Source organism: Trachypithecus francoisi, unplaced genomic scaffold (assembly GCF_009764315.1).
Source record: "Trachypithecus francoisi isolate TF-2019V2 unplaced genomic scaffold, Tfra_2.0 Lachesis_group5, whole genome shotgun sequence".
NCBI lineage: Eukaryota > Metazoa > Chordata > Mammalia > Primates > Cercopithecidae > Trachypithecus > Trachypithecus francoisi.
This window is the reverse complement of record NW_022681470.1, coordinates 139701414-139718335: the sequence shown is the minus strand read 5'-3', so window position 1 is coordinate 139718335 and position 16922 is coordinate 139701414. Positions and strand designations below refer to the sequence as shown.

At 55.1% G+C, this 16922-nt stretch overlaps 1 protein-coding gene across 2 annotated transcripts; it reads right to left on the bottom strand.

The window, feature by feature from the left end:
* Positions 1-6282: 6282 nt before the first annotated feature.
* Positions 6283-16389, bottom strand: S1PR2 (sphingosine-1-phosphate receptor 2). 2 transcript variants are annotated; one of them, XM_033200334.1, is made up of 4 exons: positions 16199-16389; positions 8390-9771; positions 7482-7684; positions 6283-6588 (listed from the first exon to the last, which is right to left on the bottom strand). In XM_033200334.1, the coding sequence occupies exon 2, from the start codon at positions 9727-9729 to the stop codon at positions 8668-8670; it is 1062 nt and encodes a 353-aa protein (XP_033056225.1). In that variant the 5' UTR covers positions 9730-9771; positions 16199-16389; the 3' UTR covers positions 6283-6588; positions 7482-7684; positions 8390-8667. The 2 variants fall into 2 exon arrangements, with proteins under 2 accessions (XP_033056225.1, XP_033056224.1); XM_033200333.1 differs by having other exon boundaries at positions 6284-7684.
* Positions 16390-16922: the final 533 nt, after the last annotated feature.

Here is a 16922-nt window from a genome sequence, read left to right as displayed (position 1 = left end):
GGGTGGGGGTCTGGCTGGCCTGTCAGCTGCAGCCGCGCTGCGGCTTCCCCAAGGCCTGGTGGGGGTGGTGAGACCTGGGCAATATTAGTCAGAGACGGTGACAGCGGCAGCAGTTCTGTCCAGGGGACAAATGCCACCTTTTTTTGGGCGGGGGGGATGGAGTTTCGCTCCTGTTGCCCAGGCTGGAGTGCAAAGGCGTGATCTTGGCTCACTGCAACCTCCGACTCCCGGGTTCAAGCAATTCTCCAGCCTCAACCTCCAGGCTAGCTGTGATTACAGGCGCCCACCACCACACCCGGCTAAGTTTTTTTTTGTGACAGTCTCACTCTGTTGCCCAGGCTGGAGTGCAGTGGCACGATCTTGGCTCACTGCAACCTCCGCCTCCCAGGTTCAAGCAATTCTCCTGCCTCAGCCTCCCAGGTAGCTGGGACTATAGGCGCACGCCACCACGCCTGGCTAATTTTTGTATTTTTAGTACAGACAGGGTTTCACCATGTTGGCCAGGCTGGTCTTGAACTCCTGACTTCATGATCCACCTGCCCTGGCCTCTCAAAGTGCTGGAATTATAGGCATAATCCCAAAATTAGGCACATGACCTAATTTTGTATTTTTGGTAGAGAGAGGGTTTCACCATGCTGGCCAGGCTGGTTTCAAACTCTTGACCTTGGCTGGGCACAGTGGCTCACGCCTGTAATCCCAGCACTTCGGGAGGCCAGGGCTAGTGGATCACTTGAGGCCAGGAGTTTGACACCAGCCTGACCAACATGGTGAAAACCCCGTCTCTACTACAAATACAAAAATTAGCCAGACTTGGTGGCACATGCCTGTAATGCCAGCTACTCAGGAAGCTGAGGCAGGAGAATCGCTTGAACTCAGGAGGTGGAAGTTGCAGTGAGTTGAGATCACATCATTGCACTCCAGCCTGGGTGACAGAACAAGACTCTGTCTCAAACAACAAACAAACAAACAAACAAAAAACTCCTGACCTCAGGTGATCCGCCCGCCTCGGCCTCCCAAAGTGCTGGGATTACAGGCATGAGCCACCAGGCCTGGCCCTATTTATTTTATTTTATTCTTTTCTTTTCTTTTTGTTAGACTGGGTTTCACTTTTGTTGCCCAGGCTGGAGTGCAAAAGCGTGATCTCGGCTCACTGCAAACTCCAGCGCCCAGGTTCAAGCAATTCTCCAGCCTCAACCTCCAGGCTAGCTGTGATTACAGGCGCCCACCACCACACCCGGCTAAGTTTTTTTTTGTGACAGTCTCACTCTGTTGCCCAGGCTGGAGTGCAGTGGCACGATCTTGGCTCACTGCAACCTCCGCCTCCAGGTTCAAGCAATTCTCCTGCCTCAGCCTCCCAGGTAGCTGGGACTATAGGCGCACGCCACCACGCCTGGCTAATTTTGTATTTTTAGTACAGACAGGGTTTCACCATGTTGGCCAGGCTGGTCTTGAACTCCTGACTTCATGATCCACCTGCCCTGGCCTCTCAAAGTGCTGGAATTATAGGCATAATCCCAAAATTAGGCACATGACCTAATTTTGTATTTTTGGTAGAGAGAGGGTTTCACCATGCTGGCCAGGCTGGTTTCAAACTCTTGACCTTGGCTGGGCACAGTGGCTCACGCCTGTAATCCCAGCACTTCGGGAGGCCAGGGCTAGTGGATCACTTGAGGCCAGGAGTTTGACACCAGCCTGACCAACATGGTGAAAACCCCGTCTCTACTACAAATACAAAAATTAGCCAGACTTGGTGGCACATGCCTGTAATGCCAGCTACTCAGGAAGCTGAGGCAGGAGAATCGCTTGAACTCAGGAGGTGGAAGTTGCAGTGAGTTGAGATCACATCATTGCACTCCAGCCTGGGTGACAGAACAAGACTCTGTCTCAAACAAACAAACAAACAAACAAACAAAAAACTCCTGACCTCAGGTGATCCGCCCGCCTCGGCCTCCCAAAGTGCTGGGATTACAGGCATGAGCCACCAGGCCTGGCCCTATTTATTTTATTTTAATTCTTTTCTTTTCTTTTTGTTAGACTGGGTTTCACTTTTGTTGCCCAGGCTGGAGTGCAAAAGCGTGATCTCGGCTCACTGCAAACTCCAGCGCCCAGGTTCAAGCAATTCTCCAGCCTCAGCCTCTGGAGTCGCTGGGATTACAGATGCCCACTACCACACCTGGCTAATTTTGTATTTTTAGTAGAGATGAGGTTTCACCATGCTGGCCAGGCTGGTTTCAAACTCCTGACCTCAAGTGATCCACCCGCCTCAGCCTCCCAAAATGCTGGAATTACAGGCATGAGCCACCGTGTCTGGCCCTATTTTATTTTCTTCCTAGCACTTAACACTCACTGACATGACCATCATTTGCTTTTGCTTTATTTATTCAACAAGCATGTATTGAGGACCTACTGTGTGTAGGCATTCCAGGCAGAGGGAACAGCAGGTGCAAAGGCCCTGGGGTGGGAACATGCCAAGTAGTGTTTAAGATGTTAGAGATAGCCGGGCATGGTGACTCATGTGCCTGTAATCCCAGCACTTTGGAAGGCTGAGGTGGGCGGAGCACTGAGCCCAGGAATTTGAGACCAACCTGGGCAACATGGTGAAACCCTGTCTCTACAAACAATACAAAAAAGTAGGCCAGTGTGTTGGCACATACGTATGGTTCCACCTCTTTGGGAGACTGAGGTGGGAGGATGGCTTGAGCCCAGGAGGGCAAGGCTACAGTGAGCTGTGATTACCCCACTGCACTCCAGCCTGAGTGACAGAGCCAGACCCTGTATCAAAAAAAAAAAAAAAAAAAAAAAAAAAAAAGATGCTAGAGAGCTATAAATTGCCAGGCAAGGAGGTTCACACCTGTAATCTCAGCACTTTGGGAGGTTGAGGCGGGCAGATCTCTTAAGCCCAGGAGTTCAAGACCAGCCTGGGCAACATGGCAGAACCATGTCTCTACAAAACAAGAAAATTAGCAGGCTTATAATGCCAGCTACTAGGAAGGCTGAGGTGGAAGGATCATCTGAGCCCACGAGCCCATGAGGTTGAGGCTGCAGTGAGCTGTGATTGCACCGCTGCACTCAAGCCTGGGTAACAGAGTGAGACCTTGTCTCAAAAAAAAACAAAACGCGCTGGGCGCGGTGGCTCAAGCCTGTAATCCCAGCACTTTGGGAGGCCGAGACAGGCGGATCACAAGGTTAGGAGATCGAGACTATCCTGACTAACACGGTGAAACCCCGTCTCTACTAAAAAAATACAAAAAACTAGCCGGGCATGGTGGCAGATGCCTGTAGTCCCAGCTACTCGGGAGGCTGAGGCAGGAGAATGGCGCAAACCTGGGAGGCGGAGCTTGCAGTGAGCTGAGATCCGGCCTCTGCACTCCAGCCTGGGCGACAGAGCGAGACTCTGTCTCAAAAAAAAAAAAAAAAAGGAAAACGCTGGAGATACATTAGTAAATAAGGCAGGTGCAGTCCTATATTCATGGTGCTTGTATTTTAATAGGGGTAGACACAGATAAATTGATATATATTGGGTTGGTGCTAAAGTCATTGCAGTTTTTGCCATTAAAAGTCATTGCATAGGCCGGGCGCAGTGGCTCAAGCCGGTAATCCCAGCACTTTGAGAGGCCGAGGTGGCTGGATCACGAAGTCAGGAGACAGAGACCATCCTGGCTAACACGGTGAAACCCCGTCTCTGCTAAAAACTACAAAAAAAAGAGCTGGACGTGCTGGCGGGTACCTGTAGTCCCAGCTACTCAGGAGGCTGAGGCAGGAGAATGGCATGAACCCAGGAGGCGGAGTTTGCAGTGAGCCGAGATCGCGCCACTGCACTCCAGCCTGGACGACAGAGCGAGACTCCGTCTCAAAAAAAAAAAAAAAAGTCATTGCGGCTTTTGCCATTAAAAGAAATGGCAAAAGCCATGACGATTTTTGCCATTAAAGGTAATGGCAAACACCGCAATGACTTTTGCACCAACTTAATCATATACTGCCAGGTGATAAGCAAGTGAGGAGGAAGGAGGTAGCTAGGGAGGGCCTCTCTGAGGAGGTGGCATTTGAGCAGAGTCCTGAAGGGGGAGATAGAGAACCCTGTGGGTACCTGGGGAAAATTTATTGGCTCCGGCCTGGCCTGTGCCTTTTTCCCCCACCCCACCCCCAGTCCCATCTAGGGTTCAGGTTTCCAAACAGAGGTTGTTGTCTCAACTGCTAGAGAAGGGGAATTCCAATGGGGTTGCAGGCCCTCAGCCTCTGCGGTCTGCCTTCTCTCTCACTGGCTGTCCTAGTCTTTGAGCTGGTGTTGCCGTGTGGGGCTCCAGCTTGGGGGCCTAGGGTCCCCCATCTGTTCATGCCTGAAATCCCAGCACTTTGGGAGGCCAAGGTGGAGGCAGGAGGATCGCTTGCCCAGGATTTCCAGACCAGCCTGGGCAACATAGGGAGACCCCCCCTCTACAAAAATAAATAAATAAATAAATAAAAATTCAAATATTAGCCAGGCATGATGGTGCATGTCTGTGGTGCCAGCTACTTGGGAGGCTGAAGTGAACCATGGTGACACCAACTGCACTACAGCCTAGGCAACAGAGCAAGACCTTGTCTCAAAAACAAAAACAGGCCGGGCGCGGTGGCTCAAGCCTGTAATCCCAGCACTTTGGGAGGCCGAGATGGGCGGATCACGAGGTCAGGAGATCGAGACCATCCTGGCTAACACGGTGAAACCCCATCTCTACTAAAAATACAAAAACTAGCCGGGCGAGGTGGCGGGCGCCTGTAGTCCCAGCTACTTGGGAGGCTGAGGCAGGAGAATGGCGCAAACCCGGGAGGCGGAGCTTGCAGTGAGCTGAGATCCGGCCACTGCACTCCAGTCCGGGCGACAGAGCGAGACTCCGCCTCAAAAAAAAAAAACAAAAAAAACAAAAACAAAAACTCTAGACCTGTCTTCAAAGGAGTCACTGAGCCGGCTGCCTGCAAACAAAAGAGGATGTCACCAGTGAGCCCACCGAGGGACCCACTCCAGGCTGCATCCTGTCTTGGCTTCTCCTGGTTCTTGATGAACTTCGTGACTCCTCCTTCCATGGCAAAGAGAGGGCTGAGTGGCCTCTCTCTCTTTTTTTGTTCCGCTCTGTCGCCCAGGCTGGAGTGCAGTGCCGTGATCTCGGCTCACTGCAACCTCCACCTCCCCGGTTCAAGCAATTCTCTTGCCTCAGCCTCCCGAGTAGCTGGGACTACAGGCGCCCGCCACCACACCCAGCTAATTTTTGTATTTTTTTTTTTTTTTTGAGACGGAGTCTCGCTCTGTCACCCGGACTGGAGTGCAGTGGCCGGATCTCAGCTCACTGCAAGCTCCGCCTCCCAGGTTTACGCCATTCTCCTGCCTCAGCCTCCCGAGTAGCTGGGACTACAGGCGCCAGCCACCTCGCCCGGCTAGCTTTTTGTATTTTTTAGTAGAGACGGGTTTCACCATGTTAGCCAGGATGGTCTCGAACTCCTGACCTCATGATCCACCCGTCTCGGCCTCCCAAAGTGCTGGGATTACAGGCTTGAGCCACCGCGCCCGGCCTGATTTTTGTATTTTTTGCAGATCCGGGATTTCACCATGTTGGCCAGGCTGGTCTCAACCTCTGATCTCAAGTGATCCACCCACCTCAGCCTCCCGAAGTGCTGGAATTATAGGAGTGAGCCACTGCACTCAGCTGAGTGGCCTCTCTCTAGCCCAGTGGTGGATCCATTGTGGTCTGGAGTCAGTCTGCTTGGGTTCAAACCCAGACAGGTGCTACCCCGACTAGTGCTGTGTGACTCTGAGCAGTTTGATCTCTCTGAACTCACACTTCCATAAGAGTTTATAGTAACTTCTACCTCTTGAGCAGTCAAGTCTTTATGCCTGGAAAGTGCTTGGTGGAGATCAGCCATTACTTTTGGGAACACCGAGTCTAAGAGTAGGTATCTGGGTTCTTTGTACCCTCCTCAAACCATCTCTCCAGCTCCCCGGGAGGCACATACAATTGGAAGGATGTAGGAGCCTCCCACCACCCACCAGGCTGTCTCTTTCAGGGAAAGCAGGGAGATCCCAGGCCTAGTTAATCCCCGGGAGGGGCAGGAGAGTTGCCCCTGAGAAAAATCCTGGTTGACCTCTGTTTTCTCCTGGCTCAGGCCGGGTTAAGGGTGTCAGGGGCACAGAATGGGAAGGTTGGCAAAGGATGAGTAACTCAGGCAGCAGCCCCCCTCCCGTTTCATCCAGCCCAGCCATGGGGCGCTCCTGGGGGAAAGTGCTCCCTAAAAAGACACACCAACCACCAGAAAGAGAAACTGAACCGTTTATTGGCCTAGGTCTGGGTTTCAGGCATTGCGGGGGCACGTCTGGGGAGCTCTATGAGAGGAAACAAGCCCCTGACTGGCTCCTTGCCCCCCAAAGACCTGCTCCCCCAGGCTTCGCATTCACAAGAAATTACTCTGAGGCATGAGGTTTCCTTCCCCAAGGTGAGCTGCACCCCAGCTCTCCAGTGGGGGGATGGGCCAGCAATTCCAAAGGGGTCTGGGCAGGCCCAGAGCTCCCCGACTTTGGCAGCTTCAACACAGACATGAGAAGACAGGACAGCATTCATTCTGGGGAAATACAATGGGGAGAGGGGGGTCACAGACATCACGCCTATGCGCACGCGCGCGCGCACACACACACACACACACACACACACACATAAATATACGTTTGTACCGTAACATCCCTTCCATTATCCACAGGTTTTTGTGAAATCCTTCTGGGACAGGTTAGGGGAGAGTGTGCCCAAGAAATGTCCCTAGCCACTGCCACCCCCATGCTCCATTCAATATAACTTGAAAGAAGAAGGCCGGGCACAGTGGCTCATACCTGTAATCCCAGCACTCTGGGAGGCCGAGGCGGGCAGATCACTTGAGGTCAGGAGTTTGAAACCAGCCTGGCCAACATAGTGAAACCCTGTCTCTACTAAAAATACAAAAATTAGCCAGGCGTGGTGGCAGGCGCCTGTAGTCCCAGCTACTCAGGAGGCTAAAGCAGGAGAAGTGCTTGAACCCAGGAGGTGGAGGTGGCAGCAAACGGAGATTGAACCACTGCCACTCCAGTCTGGGTGACAGAGTAGACTCTGTCTCAAAAACAAAACAAAACAAAAATCTTGAAACCATGTCAAAAAAAAAAAAATTTTGAAAGAAGACACAGCAGGGTTCAGGCTCAAGGCTTCTCTCTGCCTTGCTCAGGAGACCTGGTACTTTAGCTGGGGCTGCAGGTGTGGACCCAAAAATAGCCTGGGGGTGGCTGTTTTTGAAAGGAGGGTGTCTGTGCAAACATCGCCCCCAGAATTTTCTCAGTTGTGCCCTACCCCACATCAAGAGTCCCAAAGCCCTCCCCAGCCACCCACACTGGTTTTTCCCACTTTTGGTGATTCCTCTGTGCCCCAAATAGTGCAATTGACCAATGAGGTCTGAGAATGAGGAATGGACCTCAGTCGCCATCCCCTCCCCACCTCCAGCCGTGGTTTCCGGGCCTCAGAGAGAAGAGAAGTCATCAAGTGGCAGCTGATAAAATTTGGGGAAGCTGTGGATTTGGGCTCTGGAGGGTCAGAGAGGAGGCCTCTAGCTTCTCGGGACAGTGGTTCCGAAGTGGCACGAAGTTGCCCAGAGAAGGTGGCAGGAGGAATACATTCGAAAAGGAGAAATCGGTGCAGGACTGGAGGCCAGGGAAGAAAATGTAGAAATTATTTGTACCGCTAGGTGCGGTGGCTCACACCTGTAATCCCACACTTCGGGAGGCCAAGGCGGGTAGATCATGAGGTCAGGAGTTCGAGACCAGCCTGGCCCACATGGTGAAACCCCGTCTCTACTAAAAACACACACACAAAAAAAATTAACCGGGTGTGGTGGTAGGCACCTGTAATCCCAGCTATTCAGGAGGCTCAGGCAGGAGAATCGCTTGAACCCCGGAGATGGAGGTTGCGGTGAGCTGAGACTGCACCACTGCACTCTAGCCTGGGCAACAGAGCGAGACTTCACCTCAAAAAAAAAAAAAAAAAGTCCGGACACGGTGGCTCACGCCTGTAATCCCAGCACTTTGGGAGGCCAAGGCAGGTGGATCACGAGGTCAGGAGATCGAGACCATCCTGGCTAACACGGTGAAACCCCGTCTCTACCAAAAGTGCAAAAAATTAGCCAGGTGTGGTGGTGGGCACCTGTAGTCCCAGCTACTCGGGAGGCTGAGGCAGGAGAATGGCGTGAACCCAGGAGGCAGAGCTTGCAGTGAGCTGAGATCGTGCCACTGTATTCCAGCCTGGGAAACAGTGCAAGGCTCCGTCTCAAAAAAAAAAAAAAAAATTCTTTGTACCAGGTAGTAAAGCGCTCCTCCCCTGACCTCCCCTTAAATGCTGCCTGCCCTCACCCTGGCTCTTCACAGGTCCCCTGCCCTGGACTCCCCAGGATCCAGTTCTAAAGGGGTCACACCAGCCACCAGACTGGCCCTCAGGACCCCACTGCAACACTGCTATGTGACTAGTCAGTGCCTTATCTGGTCTTTCCAGGTGTGAAATATTTGCAACATCACCCAGGTCTGTGGGGCGGGGGCATCTGGCTCGGCAGCCCCATGTCTCTGTCTGGGGTCACCCAGTGGCCTCTCCATGAACCCCTCTGCCTTGGCCTGGTTGTTGGTCCACCCCCACCTCAGACCACCGTGTTGCCCTCCAGAAATGTGGGCGACGTGGGCATGTGCGTGCCCCTCTCCAGGGAGCTGGAGCTGCGGAGTGGTAGGAGGTGGTGGCCCGGGGTCCCGTCCCGCCTCCGTCCTTGCACCCCCACCCCCGGCCGCCAGCACTGCAGCGGCCGAAGCACCTCCCGACGCAAGTCCCGGCTGCGCCACGTATAGATGACAGGGTTGAGCAGTGAATTCAGGGTGGCGAAGGCGAAAAAGTAGTGGGCTTTGTAGAGGATCGGGCAGGAGTGGACGGGACAGGCATAGTCCAGAAGGAGGATGCTGAAGGCGGGCAGCCAGCAGACGATAAAGACACCTAGCACGATGGTGACCGTCTTGAGCAGGGCTAGGGTCTGCGGGCCAGCCACGTCAGCGTGGCTTGAGCGGACCACGCAGTAGATGCGTATGTACAGCGCCACGATGGCCAACAGGATGATGGAGAAGATGGTCACCACGCACAGCACATAATGCTTCGCATACAGAGGCAGGACAGTGGAGCAGGCCTCAAGATGGCCCAGGCAGTTCCAGCCAAGGATGGGCAGGCCACCGAGGACCAGAGAGATGAGCCACGAGGCCCCGATGAGCAGGAGCATGCGGCAGCTCTTGTCGCTGCCATACAGCTTGACCTTGGCAATGGCCACATGGCGCTCGATGGCGATGGCCAGGAGGCTGAAGACAGAGGCAGAGAGCGTGATGAAGGCAGAGCCCTCCCGGGCAAACCACTGCACGGGCGTCAGCCTCAGCGTGACAGAGCCGGAGAGCAAGGTATTGGCTACGAAGGCCACGCCTGCCAGCAGATCGGAGGCAGCCAGGTTACCCAGAAACAGGTACATTGCCGAGTGGAACTTGCTGTTTCGAGCTACCGCAATGAGTACCAGAAGGTTTTCCACCACGATGGCGCAACAGAGAATGACGATGAAGGCCGAGGCCACCTGGCGGGAGGTCGTCTCCTGCGTTTCCAGCGTCTCTTTGGTATAATTATAGTGTTCCTGGACCTTGTTGGGGTTCAGGTACTCCGAGTACAAGCTGCCCATGGTGGGGCTCAGAGGCCTGCTGGGGCCATGGGGCTGTCAGAACTGCAGAGAAGACAGACAGACAGACAATAGGTCAGAGCTATGGCTGCTACCTGGGCTCTGGCCTCGGATGGGCTGAGATTCAATTTCTTGCTCTGTCACTCTTCGAGGAAGGGCCACATGAATTCAGAATCATCATCATCCCCGTTTACAGATAGGAAACCCAAAGAGGTTAATTCACTTTCCTAAAGTCTCAAATTTAACCAGCGGCAGGGCCAGAGAGACTGGCTCTGCGGCCTCTTATAAGCCCTAGGCTACACTCTTTCTTATTTATTTTATTTATCTATATTTTAAAGACAAGGTCTTGCTCTGTCATTCAGGCTGGAGTGCAGTGGCGTAATCATAGCTCCCAGCAGCCTTGAACTCCTGGGCTCAAGTGATCCTCCCACCTCAGCCTCCCACCTCAGCTTCAGCTACAAGCACATGCCACCATGCCTGGCTAATTTTTTTTTTTTTTTGAGACAGAGTCTCGCTCTGTTGCCCAGGCTGGAGTGCTGTGGCGCACTTGGCTCACTGCAACCTCCTCCTCCTGGGTCAAGTGATTCTCCTGCCTCAGCTTCCCGAGTAGCTGGGATTACAGGCACCTACCACCACACACAGCTAATTTTTTTAATTTTTATTTTTAATAGAAACGGGGTTTCACCATGTTGGCCAGGCTGGTCTCGAATTTTTGACCTCGGGATCCGCCTGCCTCGGCCTCTCAAAGTGCTGGGATTACCATTGTGAGCCACTGGGCCCGGCTGCCTGGCTAATTTTTTTTTTTTTTTTTTGTAGAGATTGGGTCTCACTGTGTTGTCCAGGCTGGTCCTGAACTTCTGGCCTCAAGCAATTCTCCTTGGCCTCTCAAAGCAATGAGATTACAGGCATGAACCATGACATCTTGCCTATTTTAATTTTCATTATTATTTTCTAGAGATAGGGTCTTGCTCTGCCACCCAGGCTGGAGTGCCGTGGCATGATCCTAGCTCATAGTCGACTCAACTCCTGGGCTCTAGTGATCCTCCTACTTCAGCCTCCTGAGTAGCTACACGTTTTCAAAGGGACAGAAGCTCCCCCAAATAGCATGAAAAATAGAATGTGGACTTCCAGAAACCTTGTCCACCTGCCCAGAGAGCGAGCCTTGGGGGTTTTGTCTCTTTTCTGGAACACACAGGCGCCTGCGGCCTCATGCTGACCTGGGTCAGGGAGAATCTCACCACTGATAGCTCCATGCCCTGCTCATTCATTACCACGCACTAACGCTGGATTTCAGGCTGGGTCTAAGTCTTGAGGCCACGGGTGTTCCCAAGATAAGGTCTTGGGGAGACACCAGGGCGGCCCTGAGGTTCAAACATCCCAGAGGTCACACCATCTTCAAGGACACAGACCTTGGAGGCAATCCAGAGTTTGCTCCCATTCCACCTCTGAAACACTGGGCAAGTTCCTAGACGCTGTCTCAGCCTGAACCTCCTTATCTGTGCAATGGAGAGAAGAAAGCCCACTTCATGGGGGTGATGGGAAAATCCTTTTAAATGACGCATGAGGCACGTTTAGCTCATAGTAAGCACTCAACAAATACCGCCGAATGTTATTAGCTCCCCTCTTTCCTCCAATCCTTTGGGAGGGGAAGGGATATAAGCCAACCAGAGGAGATCGCCAACAGCCTGTTCTCATCAGCACCATCTAGCTCTGCCCTGGGACAGAAGGTCCTGCGGGGATGGGCAGGGCGCTGGCACCCCCTCCCCAGCCAGGATGAAATCCAGATGTGAGGCCCCTGGAACAAACAGGGTGGAGTCCTCACTCTGCAGTCACATCCGGTGTGAGGAAGGCGGGATGTGGGGGGAGTCAGGATGGGAGAGACCCCATCTGGGAGGTCCTGGCTGGGAGGATGGGGCAGCTTTGCTGAAGTCATGTGAGTCGTGGAGGGGTGTGCAGCCCCGCCGGGAGGGGGTAAGGCATTTGTTCCATGAAAGCCTGAGTCACCCCCCCACCCCCTCCCATCCCTCCACCCCAACCCCTCCCATCCCCCCCCCCACCACCCACCAAGGAAAACTGAGCCGTGGGGGGAGGGGGCAGAACCGCCACCCACCAAGGAAAACTGAGCCGTGGGGGGAGGGGCGGGGAGAGGCGCTCTTGGGCAGAGAGGATGAGAGGCAGACACCATAGCCTTCCCCCAGCTTGGGGGTAGGGTTAGGGGGGTGTCAGAGGAGCCAGTGCAGTGTATGCCTTTCATGAAGGGAGAGGAAGTTCCAGCCCGTAGCCAAACGGGAGGAAGCGGGGAGAGTAAGGGGAGTCCTCCCCAGGTCCCTAGAAACACGTCTGGCAAAGCCTGTGTGCACCGTTCCAGAAAAGTCTGGTTAGGCCAGTTCTCCTGAGCCCAGGAGTGATGGAGGCTTCCGGAGTCACCCAGCCATCTCAGTCCCTGGCCACCCTCTCCAAGGGGCATCCTGACCCCTGGCTGGACAGAGGCAGCTGCTCCCCCAGGGCGGAGGGACATCCGTCCTAGTTTGGGAACAGACAAGGGCTTGTGCACGTCCCCGGGGACTGCTGCCCCTCCCAGATAGCCACACAGAGGCCCCTTGTTCCTTTGCTGGACGGAGCCCCAGGCATCTTGATGCCCTCTGCACGCTGCAGCCAGTCCCAGGCAGGCTTGGGCCCAGGCTGCGGCGGGATCACACACAGCTGACGGGCCAGCAACAGTCCACGCCCTGATTGGCTCATTTTCAATCCAAGGGCACTGAGCGATTTGCCTATTGGCCCGCGCTTTCCATCTTCAGCCTCTGATTGGTCCAGTTGGGGGTGCTCTACTGATGGGATCCTTTACAGGCCACGGGAGCTCGGGCTTTCCAAGGATAGAGTTAACGCTATGTGGACGTCCCTAGGGGGAGTTTGAACCGCAGCCTGACTGCTGGGTCACCCCGACCAGACGCCCCCAGGCTGCCCTGGCCTGCTGGGCCCCTCCTGGGGTTCATAAGTGAGAATCAAGGTCCCTTTCCAGGCCTGGGAAGAACACTGTGCAGTGCAGCCGCCCCCTCTGCTGCTCACCAAGAGATTTACTGTGGCTTCCTGGAGAAATAAGAAATATATTCAGGCCGGGCGTGATGGCTCATTCCTGTAATCCCAGCACTCTGGGAAGCCAAGGCAGGCCTATCACCTGAGGTCATGAGTTCGAGACCAGCCTGGCCAACATGGTGAAACGCCCCACTCTATTCAAAACACACAAAAAATAAATTAGCCGGGCGTGGTGGTGCGCGCCTATAATCCCAGCTGCTCGGGAGACTGAAGCAGGAAAATCACTTGAACCCGGGAGGCAGAGGTTGCAGTTAGCCGAGATCACAGCCATTGCACTCCAGCCTGGGTGACACAGCAAGACTCTGTCTCAAAACAAAATGAAATGAAATGTGTTCAGCCCTTGCATCCCAGGGACTGACCTGTTTTACAGTCTTTCTTCTTCCCTGAGAGGAAGACTGGGGGCTCTGCACTCTCACCTTCTGCAGCCCGGGGAGGTTAAGGCGTTCACAGAGGGAGAGGCAGCTCTCCTAGAGAAGGGGAAACTGAGGCCCACATTCTATCCAAGCTTCATCTTAACCACTAGGACTTTACTGAGGCGAGCACTTAGGTGGTTGACACCTCCCAGAAAGAGGAAGCAGGGCACTGAGGTTGGAGCTGGCGGAAGAGTCACCCCCTAGGTGGATTGTGGCCTAGCCTGTGTCCCCTCCCTGTGTTAGGTTACCAGGTTTTGAGAAGGACACAGAGCCTGTCTCCTAGTCACCTTCACCAAGTCCTTCCTGACTCCCTCTCAGAAGCTCAGAAAGAGGCCACTGGGCTCACATAGAATGTCCAGGCCTGAAATAGAACAGGAGGGACAAGTGATGGGGTTTGGAAGGAAGGGAAGAGAGACAGACTCAGACGACTGTTTGGCTGGAGATTAGGAGAGGGGAAGGATGGAGGAAGCCTCAATGGCTTCTAAGCTCCTCTCCACCCACTCCCAGTTCCAGAGAGGCAGGCCCTGTGGTTGCAGTTCCCCCTGGTCACCCATGGAGCCCATGGTAGCCACCCTACTTTTTGGTTTCCCTGTGGTTGTCAGGACCCTCTACCCTGCCATTCTCTACCACGCAGCCAGGGGGAGCTTTTAAACTCATAACTCCATGTCACTCCCCAACTCCAAATCCTCCCATGGCTCCCTATAGCCCAAGTAGCATGGCCCTTGCCCACAAACCTCCCACTCTCCCCCAGGGCCATTCCACTCCAACCATACTAAGCCTCCTCCATGCTACCCCCACCCCTACCTGCAAGCCTTTGCCCCTGCTGTTCTTTTTTTTTTGAGGCGGAGTCTTGCTCTGTTGCCCAGGCTGGAGTGCAGTGGCGGGATCTCAGCTCACTGCAAGCTCCACCTCCCGGGTTCCCGCCATTCTCCTGCCTCAGCCTCCCAAGTAGCTGGGACTACAGGCGCCCGCCACCTCGCCCAGCTAGTTTTTTGTATTTTTAGTAGAGACGGGGTTTCACTGTGTTTGCCAGGATGGTCTCGATCTCCTGACCTTGTGATCCGCCCGTCTCGGCCTCCCAAAGTGCTGGGATTACAGGCTTGAGCCACTGCGCCCGGCCCCTGCTGTTCTTTTTGGGGCACACTTTCCCTCAATTCTTTTGGAGACAGACACTCAGTCTGTTGCCCAGGCTGGAGTGCAGTGGTGTGATCTCAGCTCACCGCAACCTCTGCCTCCTGAGTTCAAGCGATCCTTCTGCCTCAGCCTCCTGAGTAGCTGGGGTTATAGGCACCCATCACCACACCCAGCTAATTTTTGTATTTTTAGTAGAGATGGGGTTTCACCATGTTGGCCAGGCTGGTCTGGAACTTCTGACTTCAGGTGATTCACCTGCCAAAGCCTCCGAAACTGCTGGGATTACAGGTGTGAGCCACCGCGTCTGGCCTTTCCCCAAATCTTCGAATGACTGTCTCCCCATCTTTCGGGTTTCTATTTAAAGGTCACTTCCTCAGAGGGGACTCCCCTGACCTCCAGTCTACAATAGCAGCTGTTTCCAAGCCTTTTCTAATCACAGAATCTTGTTTTATTATCTGCGCAGCGCTTGCCACTATGGGAAACTATCATGATATTTCTCCTTTTCTGTCCGGCTTCCACCTAGACAGTCAATGCGTAAGGCCAGGGAGCAAGTCAGCTATCAGCCCCTACAGGGATGCCTGGCACAAAGAAAACACTCAGAAAACGTGTGGAATGGGCAAATGAATGAATGAATGAATGAACCAACGAACAAAGGAGACCCTAGTGGGTTCCCAAGGGTGGAATCTCCTAAGTTCAGCCCAGACCCAAACAACAACGAAGGAGCCTGGAGACACCTCTGGTTCCCGGGCAGCGCCCCCACCGCCCACCATCAACCAGGCAAAGCCCAGCGTGTCTCCATGGACATGGCAGCAGGACCCGCCCCCGCGCTGACCCGCACTCTCGGCTTCCTTATCTGGCCTAGGAATGCGCGGTATCCACACTCGCTTGCGCTGGAGCCACGCCTCCTCTCCCCCCCACCGCTACGAGACCACCCCAACCTCTCCAAACGGGACTGGAAGGACTCCTCTCGGTCCCGCCAGGGGTCCCGCCTCGAGATTCTGGGAAGACTGGGGGTGGGGGACCAGATCGTAGCAGCAGCTGCACTGCGAGTTCCGCGCCTGCCCGAGTCGCCCCACGCGGGGGACCGTGGGCTCAGCGCGTGGCGCCCGGAGCATCTGACAAGGACAGAGACAGAGGGGGTGGAAATCCCCGGGTGAGTCAACCCGTGCCGGAGAAGGGGGCGAGTTCCGATGCTCCGCCCGGCCAGGGGCCACGCGGGGTCCGCGCCACGCGCGCCTTCACCCACGACCCATCCCTGAGCCGGAGTTGAAAGAGGAGGCGCTTGAGCCACGCAGTCACTTTTTCTTTCCTTCCAAAACAAAGCCACGCCCCCGCGGGGGAACCGGAGGAGGCAAAAACTTGGGGAAACCGAGGCAGAAAGCCCGACGTGCGATCGCCCTCCCCATGGGTGCCGCCCCTTGGCTTGGAGGCTCCACGGCGCGCACATCCTTTTGCCCTCGCTCAGCAGGAGTCAGCCAGGAGGGGTGCTGCACCCCTCCCCCAAACACACTCCCCAAGACCCTGGTTCCCGGGCACAGCGTCCTGCCTCCCAAAGACTCCAGTCGAAAGCGCTCTGATTCCGCCTTCTCCCCGGCGCCAACTTCCTGCCGCTGAGAAAGGCGGGGAGCACAGTCTGGGGGTTCGCGGCCGAGGCAGTGGGGGCTGCCCGGACTCTTGGAGAGGGCGCACGGTGACCACCCGCTTCGTGCCGCAGGAACCCAGGCGGCGCGTGCGCGCCCCAGCCCCCCGATCGAGGCCCCCTAGCTCGGATCCCGAGACCTCAGGGGACCAGGGCCCGCCCTTTCTGTTTCCTTGTCTTCACGCGCGCTCACCTGGCTAGGCCGGCCCGGCTCCCGGCCCTGGCCGGAGGGGCCTTGGCTTCTGCGTCCCCAGGGCGGCCGCGGCTGGGGCTGGGGTTGCCCGCCGGGCTCGGCTACGTCCCGGGACTGGGACGAGGGACAGTGGGGGGGCGGGGTGAGCCGCCGCCGCCTCTGCCCCCCGCTCGCCCCGCCCTCCTCTCCTCCCCTTTCCGGCGGCGGCTGCAATGAATTCCAGATGTGGCCTGCCGGCTGGCCTGGACGCATGCTGGGGCCGACAGGAGCTGCACGGAGGGCCCCTTTGTCCGCCCCCCCACCTCTCGCTTTGCCCCTCCCAGCCCCCACCCGTGAGAACCGGCTGGCGGGAAACGTCACGCAGCCTAGTGACGTCACAGTACTCTCGGCCAGGTGGCCTCAACCTGAAACAGCTGTCTTCAACTCCAGGTTACCTCTGGGCTCACCCCTGGGACCCTGGACTTAGAAGAAAACACGAGGTCACCTTTATTTACTCAACAAAGAGCCTTGGAAGTACCTACTAGTTGTCAACGCTGCAAATAGGCATTAAGTGCCTACTGTATGTCCACCCAACAAATAATGAAATTCCTACTAAGTGCGATGTCTTGTCCCAAAGACAAAATTGGTCTCTCCCTTTTTTTTTTTTTTTTTCTTTTTTGAGACAGGGTCTCGCTCTGTCACCCAGGCCATAGTGCAGTGGCTCAATCGTAGCTCACGGGAGCCT

Bases quoted from the DNA above. Each gene is read 5' to 3' on its own strand.
- S1PR2 (XM_033200334.1), bottom strand. From the start codon at position 9,729: ATGGGCAGCTTGTACTCGGAGTACCTGAACCCCAACAAGGTCCAGGAA.